We start from the raw sequence: 15,770 nt of genomic DNA on the forward strand, positions 1-15,770 counted from the left end.
CTGTCCAGCTATCTTGAGAGCATTTTTTATCACACCAGAAACCGTTGTTCTCTTTTGTCTTTAATTGATATCTTCCCTTCGCACTTGAAATTCTCCCCCCCATCCTACCCGACAACAGGCTCGGCCTGATAACGCCCTCTTCTTGTTCCATTGACCAGATTTTACCAGCCCCTGGGAGCGTGACATTGTGTAAATGCGAAAAATGACTAGACAGAAATCTGTACCGTTCCCGAAAGTTGCACCGTCACAGTTGGAGAAGTTTCCTTCGAGTCATTGGCGTGAGGTTGGCTGTTGCGTTGGTTTCGAGTAGCACTAATTAAAGACACCGATAAAAAGGCTAAGAGTGTGAGTGTTGGCGTGCATAAAGATACCAGCTATCAGTAAAAGGAAAGCTTAGTGGAGTGTACTCACAATAGAACTGCGCGTGACAGTTTTAAGACATTTGGGGAATAGAGGAGAAAAATCACTAAAACAATTTTATTTAAATTTATTTTGTTTTTCTACCTTTCTATCCCTTTAAATGGGGAAAAAGTCCCATTTTCTTAACCACAACTCAAACCAAAACCACCACAACCCACTAGAAATTTTGCTCTAAATCTGGGACATCTCCCTCACTTAAGCAAACATGTCCAAAAGCCCCAAAACCCATCAATGGAACGAAGACAGGCTCGCCGTGGTGCGCTAGCCAATACCGTCACATCCCTTTTTGACCGGATTTATATGGCAATACGGGTGTGTGTGTGTGTGTGTGAGTGAGTGAGTGTAGGCGTATGTTTTGATGGGTTGGGTTGACAGGTCAGTAGGAAATCTGTTTTGCCGACCTGCCGAAAAGTGTGTCCCGTCAATCAATCGGGCATCGGGAGGACCTCCATCGATCGAGTCCGTTCAATCTCGGCAAGGATGATTTTTAACGTAGGTGGAAAATGAGATTCGGTTTTTGGGTGAGGGCTTCGAAAAACTTTAGGGCGGGACGGGTACACCGAAACCCAGTGTGGCTGTGGGTAAAAAGGTTAATACAACATTGGCCTAGTTTACCGATCGTTTGAAATGGGGAAAAAATATTGTTTTATTACTTTTGCTTTTCTATTTGTATCGGTGGTCGTGCTATAGATGGGGTAGGTTGTCAAGAGTGCAGAGCTATTTGAATTTAGCTCTTGCTAGGTTCCAGAGAATCAAAATTGATTCTAGTGAAGGTGAATGGGATGAGATGAATAGTCATGAAGCTGACACGCATTGCCCAGGTCTTAAGCAGAAAGCGATTGAGATTTGCTTTAACAGATTCTTGGATTTTATTCTATTTGGATGTGTTGCTATGGTTTTTTTCGGATGAATAATGAATCCATTAATACAAATATTGCTTTTTGCTCGAAAAAAAAACAATAAAAAAACGTTACCATATGCACGACGATTTGAATTCACAATCCCGCCTACTGGGTATGCAATCCGCATGACAAATAGCTGAAAGTTATACTATTTCTGGAATCAATTTATGATTTCTTCTTCAAAACTTTCATTTCACATTTCAATCTAAAACAAATTTTCAACAAACACCGATTTTTCAAAAAAAAAAGCTTGTTCCCCTTCCTTTTTCCCCCCCACAAATCACTCCCAAACGGGAAGGTCAAATTTCCTGCTTCGTAAACAGCTCTTATCCATTCGTCGTCGATGGAGTGCGTGGCAACTTGCCCACGTTGGAAGCTTCATAATATGGCTTTTCCGTTTTCATCGATCATTTCCGGTCGTTTCGTGACCAAACTGGGGAAAAGGGAGAGAGAGAGAGAAAAAAACACTCACAAACACAACCATCGCTGGCACTTAACCGACAACCTGCGTTGATAGAACTTCCTGCCCAAGTTGTGTGATTGGATGGAAATCGAAACGGGATGGAATTTTTCGTTTACTACTCTATGGGAAGCACCTCAAAAGCTAGAGCGGAAGGAGAGAACGAGAGAGAGAAACAAATCAGTGTATTGAAGGATGGGAATAGAAAACGGAAAGCGTTTGGCGTTATCGGCCTATAAATTTTAAATGAGCTCAAATTTCCTCCTTTAAATCATCGTCCGCGATGATTCGATGCGAGAAAAATGTTTTATTTTCCCACTCAAACACTCGCTTTTACTGCATATGGTGCTCAACTCGACCTTGCCTTAGAGTCGGAATTTAAAAGCGAGAGAGAGAGAGAGAGAGAGAGAGAGAGAGAGAGAGAGAGATGATAAAAATTACATTGCACTGATGAAGCACCGCTAACCGGTGGATGGCGGTCGCTTCAAGGCACGCAAAGTTCAAAGCATTTTCCGCGACTTTTGAGACTTTAGGTTTTTTTTCTATTTCCCTTTTGTTTTTTTGATTTTCCTTGTCGCGCTTCAGCAAAGCAGTAAATGCCAATGAGCTGATGAATGGTCCGGGAAAGTGGAAAATAAAATATAATTTAATTTCTACCACAGAAACACAACGACAAACACAAAAAAAAACCTTGCCTTGGAAGACATCGGTGTAATATTCAATGCAGATGTACAACTGTTATTGAGCCGTCAGCCATAATGCGGAAGTTTTTGCTCCGCTGGTCTCGCTTTACGTGCGGTAAAGTGGGGAATTCTTCCCAAGGAGAAGAAAATGAAATATTTCCCTGCCTTAACCTTAACAAGTCAGGCAACCGTCGATCGTCGTCCGTGGTCGGCATGTTTGGCATTTTTCCTCACAACCCCCCCTCACAGCTTCACAGGTTGGGTTGTTTCGGCAGTTTTAGTACTTCCTTTCTCTGCTTCTTCCCCTTTTTTTTTTGCTCTTACATCACCGTTCGAGTGAAGCAAACAACACACCGCCGAATGATGGATTGATAGGAGAAAAAAGGTAACGGAAAATTGTTTAACGAGTTTCGCGCGCACACTGTGCGGAATGTCTTTTCGCCGTGCTTTGAGCAAACGCTCCAATGCATTTTCCTCCCCCCCTTTTTGCTCCTTTTTCCCCACACAACCCTCCTCGGGGGCGATGAATTTTCCTGTTTCGCACTGTTCGCGATATAAGCCGCAAGCCGAAGGATACCCGCTTTTCACCACCGGCGCACGCTAATTATGGTGCCGGGAAAATGATTCCGACTTCATTAGCATGAGCTCTTTCGCACGAGCGTGCGGATTGACGTTGGGACTTCGATGTTGTTATTTGCCACCATCCCCGGTTTGTGTCAACCAGGGGAAATCGGGATGCCATGTGTGTGTGTGTGTGTGCGCACGTGTGGGGAAGTTACATTGCGATGCATCCTACCCGTCCTAATCACTCCCAAAGGACAACGGAAATGGGTCGCCTGATAGCAACTAATGTCGTGTTACTTCCACGCGGAATAGTAGTAGCAGCAGCAGTAGTCGTTGCCTTGAGGCGGGAAATCCGGGGTGCGTTCATAAAACATAATTTACTTGACGAACGCACACAATTCGTCTTGCGTGGTGCGTTGGCCGGAGGTAAATTACCGCGTACAGTGGGAAATGAGATGAGGGCAAACTGGATAAAAACTATTGACTGGCTATTGTTTCAACATGACTGTTGTATGTAAATAAAATCAAATAAATCTTGTATAAAATATTCATTACACACTTTAGAACCTTTATACATAGAAACTAACGCTAAGAAAATATATATATTAGTTTTGTCCAGCCAATCGAGAGCCATTCGCCCATTGGCACCATATTATTGCAAAATTGTAACATCCCGATGAGTTCTTCCAGCCTGTGCCGTAGGAAAGTTTTCTCCAGCAGCTCGGAACGATGCAAACGAAACGAGTCGTATGGGACGCCCACACCCTGCTTATCCTCTCCTGAACCTCCTCCTTCAACCATTCGAACAATCTTACGAAGAAGCCCGTTCCTTGCTAACACGAGTGCGAATAAAATGTTCGACAACGTAGAGACAAAGATCGTGTAGCGTTCGTTGCCAGAACCAGACGATAGAAGCTGCCGACGCCACGACTATTTTTGAGGTTCGGTAGGGAAGCCAAGAGCGTTTGAAAAATTAATCATTAGCAAAAACCTTCAGCATCGTCAGCATGGCAACAGCTCCGAGCGCTAGGAACACTCCCCCCAAGAACTTCCCGAATGCCCAACTTTTCATAATCACTAGCCTTCTGGGTGTGGGTAAAATTGGGAGGAGAAAGTGAATCGGAGGAAGATTGTTGCGGGGATTCTGGCACGGCGTACGGTTGGGTACGGTTGGTCGGTGGATGACAAATTTTGTAGCCGTATTGCCCGCAGCGCAGGCCAGGTCTCGAGCTTGGGATGCCTAATCCCTTATGATTGAGTGCCTATAGTTGCACGATTCCTCGATGAATATGTCTTTCTCCCAAGGCTATGATTACCGCCGACGGCTTAACGGGCTTTTGTCGTGCGTCGACGATGAAAGCTTGCAGTTGTGTTGTCAAGGGCTCGATGGCTCGATCGGGAGGGAAAAGAAATGTGAGGCGATTTTTTAAAGGAGGGCAATGAAAATGTGGAAAAATAGATAAAGTTTTTTTATTCTTGATCATTCGATAGATTTGTACACAAATTGTAAAAAAAAGTTCTCGTTTTTGAATATTCAAAAAACCAACCAAAAAGAAAGTAACCCCTGAATGTAGGCAACATGGGAACAAAAGCAGTTTAGCACCTACTGTTGACAAAAAATTCTCAAACAGATGTTATCAGCTGCAGGACAACTACTCCAGCGAAAAATGATATAATTTTAAACACAATGACTACGTACAGAAATTGTTATGAGATTGCTTCCATCAAGAAAACTAATTTAATTTTCAAACCAAAAATAAAACTTTCACTGAGTGTACCTTACCATACGATACCGATTTTCATTCAAGCTCATTTGATTTTAAATTAAAATTACGACATGATGCAAACATAACAATAAACAGTGAAGGATAAAGCAACAACACTACGGAGCCAGCTGTAAACCCCTATTCTCCTGGCGCCAGTCAAACCCGAAAGGCTTCTCCGGCCGTTTCATTCTTCCTCTCCCCTCCTCCCAACCGAAACGGTGAAATGAAAACAACGATAAAGCTTATTCCCATTAAAAAAGTTGGCGTATTGCCATCAATTTTTATTGTCACTCCGGCCCACCATTCCACCAAAATTTCCCAAGGCGTTTCCCATGGCGGACGAAAGCCTGTTGAGCCGTCGTCCAGTGAGTTCACTCGCTCCCATGAGGTGAACGGACGGTTACAATGGTCAGCCACAGCCCCTAACGTGGATGACGATGGTGCAGAAGATTTCCACCGACAGAAGAGGTTTTTTCCCCCAACCGTCAAAGTATAACAATCATCATGAAGGACCTTTTATTATTCACATCGTTTGCCTGCAAGGATTTGGACACAAGCTCAGGATGCAAGTCATGCGAGCTTCCCGAAAGCGTGTAGCAATGTTTAATTGAAGCGGTCAAAAGTAGGACAAATCCACTGCTTTGTATTGTTTCGAGTTTTAAAGTTTCAGGGAACATGAACGAAAAAAATTATCCTGAAATTATTCCCTTTAGAGCAGTATAAGAATAACAACCCACAATTAATGAGAATTAAAATTGAATAAAGAGGCTTCATTCACATAAAGCATATTTTAAGAGAGTTGTTTGATTCGCCAAACTATCCTTCCAAGTACTAACAAACGTTGATGGAGGCGCCCAGTACCTCGAGCCCGAAGCTATATTTTGGTGTTATTGTTAATTGGTGCGAATTTTGTCCTTGAAACACTAAGTACAATGCGTTTAGTAACTCCTTCTAGATGTCCTTGTCTTAAAGTCTTATAAAATATCAAACCAGATATGCTTGTCCACGCTTTGTACGAAGCCATCCCACAGTGCATAGCGAGACGCAACGAGTTATGAATTCAAAATGTCGGCGCACCGTTCGGGGGCACGCATGTGAACAGCACGTGAAACAGCACTGAACCTGCTGAACGAAAGCGCGCACCCGGCAGCAATTCTTGCGTAACGATGATGATGATTCCGTGCGGGAAAAACAATTGAACATGCAAAACGGCACAGCACAAATGGCCGCTTTCTTTCGCCAGGCGGGAGAAATCCTTTGTTCGATGCGGAAGGAAAGTCGTTTCCTGTTGATGAAAATTGGCCCACGGAAAGCGGTAAGACATTGACTATCACTCACCCGAGCTATAGACGGAGCCATAGACGGATTGATGTGCACGGTACTATCCTAATGAACAAACTCCTTTATCAGGTAGCAAAACGAACCTGCAGCGGAATGATTGAAGTAGGAACCGCTTACATTGTACGATGGCAATAAAATGATTCGCCGGAAGAAACGCTTTTCGTACAATTTCCATTTTCAAAGGCTCTCGGCAAAACGTTTACGAGTGGGGCAAACTCACCGAATCGAAATACACCCAGCCCAGCCATTGTTTCATTCAATCCACGCAAAATGGCGCCGGTTCAAAGCTAATCAACAGCTCATTAATTTTCCCTTCCAATCCACTTTCCCAGCACCGATTCCGAGCGAATCGAGGAGGTTTTCCCATTGCGCGAGTGTCCACGATACAGCTGCTCGGTTTTTACGATTTTCCGGTACCGATTTTTCCACTGAAAAACGTGGAAACTTTTCCCATTCGCTTCGATTGGCCACTGTTCGTTGGTGGAAGTTTGTGTGCGCCACCGTTTTTGTGCTTTACCGTTGATTTTTGTTTAATAATTATCACAACTTGTACCGCGGGCCGATGGAAACGAGCCCAGAAGAAGTCAGACAAGTGGAAGAGGTTTTATGAAAATTTATGCCCAAAAATTTCCACCAATAAATCATGCGCCAAGTAACGCGGTGGAGTCTCATCACGAGCGACCAGCAGCGCTTCAAGATGAATTTTATTCATTGCCTTTCTTTCCGCTTTTCCTCCTGCTCATCGCACACCGTTTTGATTTAGGTTCGCTTTTATAATCGTACCGGCATGAGATGTGCTTTTCTGTTAAAACTACCGTTAAAATGTGTGTTAAGATTGCTTTACACGGACACATGCATTCCGCTTCGGTGGTCCTATTGTCTCACCGCTTCAACTGTGCCTTATTCTTTTACATCAATCTGGTGAAATGTTTCACATGTTGGGTTTGCTTTTCAAATAGAAAAAAAAGAAACGCACACACACAACTTTGCACTCTTTTTGTGCGTGTGTGAGTGTTGGAAGCAAAGCAGAAGTTAATTTGAAGTTTATTTTTTATTTATACCACCACGGTGCAGCACATCGGAGCTCAATGGTGTGGAAAAAGAACCGAACCATTTCCATAATTCATAGCACTTTTTGACGGGCTTTCGGAGGTTTTGATGGAGTACCGAACGTGTTGGTGTGTGTGCGTGTGTATAGGAGTTTATGATCGTGAAATATTTCACACCATTTGCTTAGGCTATGAAGGTCTTTTGCATGGATAGATAAATTTATTCATAGACCTTTTTCATTCGTGGAAGCTGTTAAATGGCAAGAGAGATTTGGTTTCTTTAAGCTATAGTGAGCTTTTAGAGTTGGTATCGTTTGTAGTATTGATTAATAAATTGATAAATCAGTATAATAAAATAATCATCCATGTGTGTCCTCACCTGGCCTCGGCCTCATTTTGAAGCTTTGAAGCTCTCACAATGTAGCTCTGCGCTCATTATGTAACTCTGCTCTCACTAAGTAGCGCTTCCCTCACTAGGTTGCTCTACTCTGACTAGGCAGCTCTTTCCTCTCAAAGAAGCTCATCCCTCGCTAGGTAGCTCTGCCGTCAGCACTTAGCTCTTCCTTGCTTTACCTAGGAAGCTTTCATATCGTTAGAGAGTTCTGTCAATATTAGATAGCTCTATCTTTACCTAAGTAGCTCGATTCTTGCAAAGTAGCTCAGTCCTTACTACAAAGATCTAGGTAGGTTGCTCTTCCCTACAAGGAAGCTTTATGTGACTTTGAAGCTCTGTCTCAATAAAGTAGCTCAGCCCTCACTATGTTCCCAAACTATCATCATTAGGTAGCTATTCATTCACTCAGTAGTTTCGCCTTCACTAGAAAGCTTTCTTTGAACTCGTTAAAGAGGTCTACCCTTACTATGAAACCTTACCTCAGAAAGAAACTTTTTCATCACTAGATGGCCTCACGAGGATACCCTGGCCTCACCATGTAGCTCTTCTCTCCCAAAGTTGCTCTGCTCTCTTTAAGAATATTTGTCCTTAATAGGCATCTGTGTACTTATAAGGTAGTTCCTCCCCTTACTAGATAGCTTTGACCTCATCAGGAAGTTCAATCCTCACTTGGTAGCCCTTCCCTCAATAGGAAGCTCTTTCCTCTCTAGGAAATTTTGGCCTCACTAAGTAAGTTTGCCCTACTAAAGTAGTTCTGCACTCACTAGAAAGCTCCCTACGAAGCTTTGACTTCACAAAGCTATGGTCTTATCAAGGTAGATCTTCCCTTACTTGGTAGCCCTTTCTGCACATTGTAGCTCTATCCTCACTGGGTAGCTCTTCTCTCTCTGCATGCTCTTCGCATTGAGTGAGCAGTGGAGTTACCAGATTGCGTCGACTCTCAAAAGCCAATTCAACAACACCTTAATTTTTTTGTTAAAACTTTTCTTCCGTCAAATGCCCACTGTGCATTTCCCAAACGTCTGGATCGTTTAATTAATTGGCCGTGCAAAATGGCACACAATAAAAGTAGTTGACGAAAATATTTATCACAGAAACTTCGGCACGGAATTGTATTCCCCTATCAGCAGAATAAATTGTCTGTCATCACTCGTTAATAAAACGAGCGTATGAACTACGAACCATAAAACCACTACCTGCAACGATTCGGATTTTTAAAGGCACCATCCATAACCTCATCACGTACCTCACATTAAATTCCGATTCGAACCTGGTTTTACAATGAATTCTACTGAACCGTTTCCCCATAGAACGCATTTGGCCCACATCTCACTCAATTGCCCGAAGCCTCCGTGTTGGTTTTCTGTTGGAATCAAGCAAATATAAATAAGCACACAGACCGAGAGCACAGTACAACGCATCCAAAAAGTTGCCATAATCCATAAAGCGACCATTTTCCTAGGCAACCGTTCACAACCCTTGCCATCCATGGGTGACCCTTTTTGTCGATTGTTTCTGGCCCAGCGTGGTGGCAGGCGGACGGATGGCTGGGAACGGAATCGTGGTAAGCGCCCAGCACGTCCGGTGTGCTTCTGCTCCCTGTCCCTTACCGTCCTCCCTGTAGTGGCAGTTCGAAGGACCAAATTATTCCTGATTTACAAGGCCTGCCCTGGGATAAAGCTCCGAATGCGGCAGCGGCACGTAGCGACAATAAAGTACAAATTTATTCATGATTCGTTTGAATCAGAAAAGGCATTAAGATCCGGAGCAACCGGGCACAATCCAACCTCCGGCCGGTACTACCCCAACCCTTTTATTTGTTTTCAGCTCGACCTGAGGAACGGTTCCGGGGAAAAATGAAACATTTCCGATGCGATTCTAGCTGGCTGGCTGGCTGGCTGGCAAGGTGCCGAGAGCGTTTTCGTAGGTGCACACGGCCACCTTGGGGACATTTGGGCGAGGTAGCCGAAACTAATGTTGAAACAAGACACAGAACAACTGATTATGGAAGTTGTAATTTTATTTACATGTACCCGGCCCGTACACAGTGACGGTCGTCCCGATGCACTATGGGTCGTCTTGGAAGGTCTTCTGATAAAAAATACCCTTTTGATGGTTTTTATTTCTAAAATCTGTGACTAAACGATATTCTGATTGGGTCTTCAAGAAATCACTAAAATTTGAGAAAATTTCACAACCAGAGGGCACCACTATACTAGATTATTTTATGCGAAACGGAAACTACTCTAATGCCTGATGTGTTGTGGACTCCATGAAGTTCTCGAGTTCACTATCCAACACTACTCGATACAATCTGATCTAGAAAATATTTGACCATTTCCACCCCATAGTCCGGTACCATCGCCCGCAGGGGTTGAGTGAGTTTTCCGACTCTGGATTGCAATTTCCATCCAGCAACTCGTTGTTATGCATTGCTATATTCATCAAAGTCAGCCAAGATTTACTCAACTGGTCAGGGGACGTCGACAGCAACAACAACAAAACATCACACTGATTGTGCAAACAGTGTGTTTCTGTTTGAATTTAATTTTACTTCCATCATATGCAAACGCAGTTCAAAGACGGACGCCTTGTCAAAACACCGCCCCTAGTGCGAGCTAGATTTACAACCCGAGTATAAATATGAAACCGTGCCCCGGCAGATGCATCAGTTCACAAGATTGTTATTAAGATGGAGACAAAACTGGTGCTCGCCCTGATTGCCTGTGGGGTCATCTGTCTGCTACAGGTCAGTAGTTGATTCCGCCGAACTCGGTCAGCATCAGCTCAGGAACACCCATTGTTCACACAGTTTAGTTTCTTCGCTAGACCACCCCGACCGAAGCGACCGGAAAGCATGTGCAACAACTGATGAAAGTGTTCCGAGCCATCGACTTTGACTTTACCAAGAAAGCGTTCTACCTTCATCGGGCCAAGTACGGCGTACAGAACCAGCTCCGCAATCCACTTTACTTGAAAGCAATGTCGCTTCCACGTAGCGCTAAGGTAACATATTGCGACATTTTCGCACAATCCTCGAGGAGCGTTTTTTTTTTCCCCGTTGGGGAAAACTGATCAGAAAATATTATGCCTCTCATCCGCAACCCTTTTTCTTTCGCAAAGCTCTCCCAACCGTGCTTGAAGAAAATGATCGACGAGGTGAACGATCTTGAGAGCACGTTCTATGCCGGGTTCAGCTTCAACTGCCACGACCATGACCAATATTCGATGGACTGTCTGGAGGCGGCCGAGCCGACATACTTGGACGGACTGAAGAAGCTGGCCGCCAGCACGGAGCAGTGTCTGGTGCAAAAGTAGACGACGGCAACGACGATGACGGTTGAAACGAATAATAAATTTATCTGAACCATGGGAATTGTTGCTTTGCTTCAATAAATCATTTATGCGTCAACGAGATGTGAAATATTCAATGCTGCTTAGGTGGACGAAAGGTCCTTTGGGTCTAACGGTGGTTTTCTTGGGGGGGGGGGGGGTAATTCATGCTTCATTAAGTTATGCTATCGATTAGTAAATTTTTGAGAAGGTTTGAATTGAATTTAGAAAGCTCTAGATCATAAAAATACCGCTTATTTATTTTTATTGCAGTACTAGTGAAATGCTTTCCAATTTTGCATCAGTTACTGATGTAAGATGAATACTCGCCTCAAAACAAGGGAACAATTTTATAAATATTGTTTCAACTAATTAAGACCACGAATGCACACAAAAAAATCAATTAGAGTCTTAAGAAAGTATAAACATAGGCGCCTAAAGTTATGCAAACCGTAATCCTATTACTAGTGTTTCGAATATTTAAAAATTTTTCATCACTGTTTCAATCTGAAACTATTTTAAATTTGTATAAAGGAATTAGATTATTGTTAATGGAGTAACGCTGAGCAAAAATATTCGTATTTTCTTCATGATTCATACAATTTTAAACAAAAATCTCATACCTGAACGTTACGTTATCTGTTTCTGGTTATCTGTTATTTTCTGGCTTCATTGACTTAATATTACCCGCAGCTGGATTTTCAGTTCTTGCTAACTCGAATGGACTCGATACCTAACACGAGCAATCACTTCACAGGTTGTTTATGAAGATAAAAAATAGTGAAACCACTCATCAGAAAACAAACATAACAAACAAATAGTTATTAACTCACTGACAAGCAACGAAGGTGAGCAATTGCATCTAATTACGATTTTATTTACAAATCTGTCACCGAGACCATTTAACTTCCTTCCTAACAACTGTGTCCACAACAACATTATACAGCGATCTTCACTGATATAAGCGACTGTGAGTCAAACCTTTCACCGTGAAAAAATAATGTCTTCGAAGCCTCTCTGGCTACTAGCAGCGCTCGGGTTGATTTGCGTGATTCAGGTGTGACTTAATACACTTCTTTTAGTTTGTGAACATTTGCTTACAATTCTCAAAATTATCCCAGCTTTCGACTGTCGACGCCACACCATGGCACGCCCGGCAGTTACTACGCTACTTCCGCCGTATCCAGCTCGACAAAACGAAGAACAGTGTCTACCAGGACGATGTGAAGGTTGGCATTAGACGCCATCTGCGTGCTCCACTGGTGCAGAAAGCGTTATGTTTGCCAAAGGGCACAAAGGTATGTACACATTTCCATCGGGGGTTCGTCAGGTATTACTGAACATTCGAATCTCATAATTATTCGTTTCGTTCGTCCCGCCCAACAGCTATCGAGCGATTGTTTGTACAAGATGGTCGATAAAGCTCGGCAGCATGAGAATAAATTTTACGCCCGATTCACCTACGCCTGCAAGCAGCATGCAGAATATTCAGCGGACTGTTTAGAATCGGGTCGACCGTTGTACTACCAGGCTCTCCAGAACCTCGTCAAAGAAACGTTGAAATGTTGGAAGCTGTAGATGGTGTTTTTTTTCGCAAATGAATGATTGATTAAATAATAAGTTTGCGTAACAATCGATTTTTCTGGTAGATACATCTATACCTTTCTGCAGCTTCACTAGAGACGTTTATTTAATTTCTTCTTCAAAGTCGCTTTTTTGGACAGTTTTTTTTCTCTTTGTTATTTTTGTCTGTCTTCAACCCGCTGCCCAAAAGTGGGATGGAATTATTGAAACAATGCTATGTCAACATGCTGCTTAACGACCCATCTTGAACACGTCACCCGAAAGCCTGAAGATTCGCCACCCCATACCCCGAATAATACGCTTGAATCCCTTGAGCCTTAACCACCACCCATACTCCCAAGATGGGTTGATTTGGGTTCAAGCAGAGCTCCAGCCGCCAACAAAAAAGGGTTCCAGTTCTCTGTTGTTCTAAGCTGCCACTGGTGCTGGTCTAAAACACCCCCGGGAAAAAAACCTCTTCCCATTTCTGCCAGTTGGGCAGGATGTTCTCAGCTCCCACGGATGGAATGAAGCTGGAAGCAAAAAGTGTATCTCGGAGTTATTAAAACGCAACGCTCGCCAGACCCAAAGTGTGGAAAGTCCATTACTGCCCACTGTGATGCCCTAGCATCCCTTTCGTACCATTCGGTTATTCGAAGCGCAAACCAAAAAAAAAAAGCAGACAGTAAGGTCAGTCCGTCCGGGCTAAGGGTCAACTAGCTGGGAACCATGGAGTGCGTAAAGTGACGATAAATAAAGCTGCGAAAACAAACTCCGAACATCATAATAGGCGATAAAGGCTTTCATTAAGGCAAGTAATGAAAGGACATCCATTTTCTATGCATTTTTTTTCACTTGCTTTTGCTCTGCCCCAGTACAACGGATAGGCTGGTTAGCAAAGCTTTACAAAAGCCCACCAACATTAAATAGATGCGTTGGCATTAGGTCGGGACTAAATTATTGTTATTTATGTTTCAGATGGACATAAGCTTTGATTGGATTTTTTTACCATAAAAAGGTCGAAATAATATCATTTCTAGCAAAAATTTATTTAAAACGATAAAATATTTGATTAAGCCTTCCGAACTCCGAAGCATAATCAGCGCAACATCAACGATCCGAACGATTTCCATAAATTGAATGTATGTTATCATAAACACTCAAGGATTAAATTCCGTACCGTATTATTAGACCGTCAGAGCAGGAGTCTCCGCTTTTTTCCACTCCGAAGCAAATGCAACCCAGTCCCTTCACTCAAATGGTACACTCCAAATGCTGAATTGACCACACGTGGTCGAAATTTGATAAGGATCTTGCTCCCTGCCAGCGACACCGGACTGATTCGGATGAATTTTGGACCGTATTTTGCCTCGCATTTTGGAACCAATCCCTAGGTCTCCGGATCGGATGTTTTGAATTTTACATTTGACCATTTATCGGGTACATGTCTCGGAAGACTTTAACCCTCCCCATAGACACACAAACGCTCACTCTCCAACGATGAATTCTATGAAATAGTTCCGTTGAGGTTTGATGCTTCTTCAGTCCTAGAATCGGGTTGGAAAGAGCGAGAGCGAGATGCGATACGGTTAGTGAATAGAAAAAGAAAGGTCTGAAGGTATAAACACCACACTGTAATCAAACTCTGGGGGCGCTTTTGTGGCAGAGAAAAGGATACTTTTGGGACTCGACCGTTTCGGGTGGGAGCGCACACAAAAAAAGTAGAAGAAACAGTACCAGCCCAACCACTTTAGCCACCGAAATGGACGCCACTATGTACTCTGTGTATGTGTGTGGTTATTGAAGATGAGAGCAGAACAAGATGAAAAAAAGCCGCCCAATTTTCCCTGCAGGAAATGATTTCTTTGATCCAATCATACCGTTTTTCCTAACCCCCAACAGACGAACAACTCTTTCTGATTTATCTCTCCCGTTTGATGGTATTTGGTTTTGTGGCCTTTTTTTTTTTTGTTGTTGGCGGCCTTGCGTTCGCAAGAAAGCATGAAATGAGAACGTACTATTTATAGGCATAACCATTTCGTGCCAGACGAAGAAGCACCGACAGTTTGATGTAATAATCTGTATTTTGCCTTGGAGGAATGTAATCGAGCCCAGCGTGAGTCCTTGCGATTTTTGGTTTGCTTCCAGTGAAACGACACAAGAAGCAACAATTACACTGGCTCCTGTAGACAGGAATTTGGGTTCATTTTCCATATGTCTCACAATTGGAGCAAAATACGTAGAAGTATTTATCGTCTGGAAGGAAGCTAATGAAATTATCTTATCGAGAAAAATTATCCTTAAGTATGCTGTGGAAAATAATTATTTTAAGCCAAATCATCCAAAGCATCAAATTAGGCATCCCCCAACGCAAACCAATTGTGCCAAGCGAATTGCGTACTTTAGGTCATCTATTATGGGACACTAAAAATCTATTATGGGATTTAACATTTTTAATGTTTGATAAATTTTATTTCGATTAAATTTGTTCTTTCTGGATTTTTAAGCTATGAGAATAATGACATAATTTGATATACTATTACTTTATCGCTTTTATTATATACTACATCGCTTTAACAGTTCTCCGACTGACGTATAGAAAAGACTTTGATATGAAGATGTGATGGTCACAACAATCCTTCTGATTATTTTGTAGAAATTGGTCTCTCGCTCTCTTTTTCTCTAACTAACTCTCTTCCTCTCTCTGTCTCTCTCTCTCTCACTCTCTCTCTCTCTCTTCCTAGTCAGAACAATTTGCTAGTATGAATCTCACGAGACGAATAACTGAACGTATCAAGCTAGATAAATCCCAGAGCAAGGCCATTTTGTCATGCAAATTGCATACTTGAAGGCAACTTTGCCAATGGGACGAATAAATTATTAATTGTTTGGGGCTTTTCAAGCATTTTTTATAAAAATTCTGTAAAAAAAAATTGTTCTCACTTTACTTTGCTATACAGGAAAAAAAGCCAACTGTTGAATTCTTTTTTTTATTCTTGGCTGATCCTTCTCCCTCTTACGAGCGTAGTCCTATTAGATTGCAAACAAAAACACAACATTTTATTTACATTCTTCATACGCTGATCCGTTGTTCATTTCAATAATCTTTTTATTATTTTTAATACCAACTACCACCGTGCAGGCACGGCGAGCCCACGGCAGAGTACGGTGGAGAGTTTAAGCAAGATTTATCTTCCGGATCGTTGCAAAAATAGCAAAACCCTCCTTTCCGGGCGGGAGAACACAGTAGTCACCGAAGATCACTGAGCAACTGAGCAACACTGAGCCGTGCGAC

At 42.6% G+C, this 15,770-nt stretch overlaps 3 protein-coding genes across 3 annotated transcripts in view; 2 read left to right on the forward strand and 1 right to left on the reverse strand.

Moving 5' to 3' along the window:
* The window catches only part of LOC118513631, a 120,995-nt gene that overhangs the window by 84,852 nt on the left and 20,373 nt on the right, over positions 1-15,770 (reverse strand). The gene's annotated exons all lie outside the window — the stretch shown is intronic.
* Positions 10,171-10,984, forward strand: LOC118513646. Its single transcript, XM_036059713.1, has 3 exons — positions 10,171-10,328; positions 10,409-10,585; positions 10,703-10,984. The coding sequence occupies exons 1-3, from the start codon at positions 10,272-10,274 to the stop codon at positions 10,895-10,897; spliced, it is 429 nt and encodes a 142-aa protein (XP_035915606.1). The 5' UTR covers positions 10,171-10,271; the 3' UTR covers positions 10,898-10,984.
* LOC118513647 lies at positions 11,885-12,588 on the forward strand. The gene is made up of 3 exons (XM_036059714.1): positions 11,885-11,969; positions 12,034-12,210; positions 12,299-12,588. The coding sequence occupies exons 1-3, from the start codon at positions 11,913-11,915 to the stop codon at positions 12,488-12,490; spliced, it is 426 nt and encodes a 141-aa protein (XP_035915607.1). The 5' UTR covers positions 11,885-11,912; the 3' UTR covers positions 12,491-12,588.

This window comes from Anopheles stephensi, chromosome 3 (genome assembly GCF_013141755.1).
Source record: "Anopheles stephensi strain Indian chromosome 3, UCI_ANSTEP_V1.0, whole genome shotgun sequence".
Lineage (NCBI taxonomy): Eukaryota > Metazoa > Arthropoda > Insecta > Diptera > Culicidae > Anopheles > Anopheles stephensi.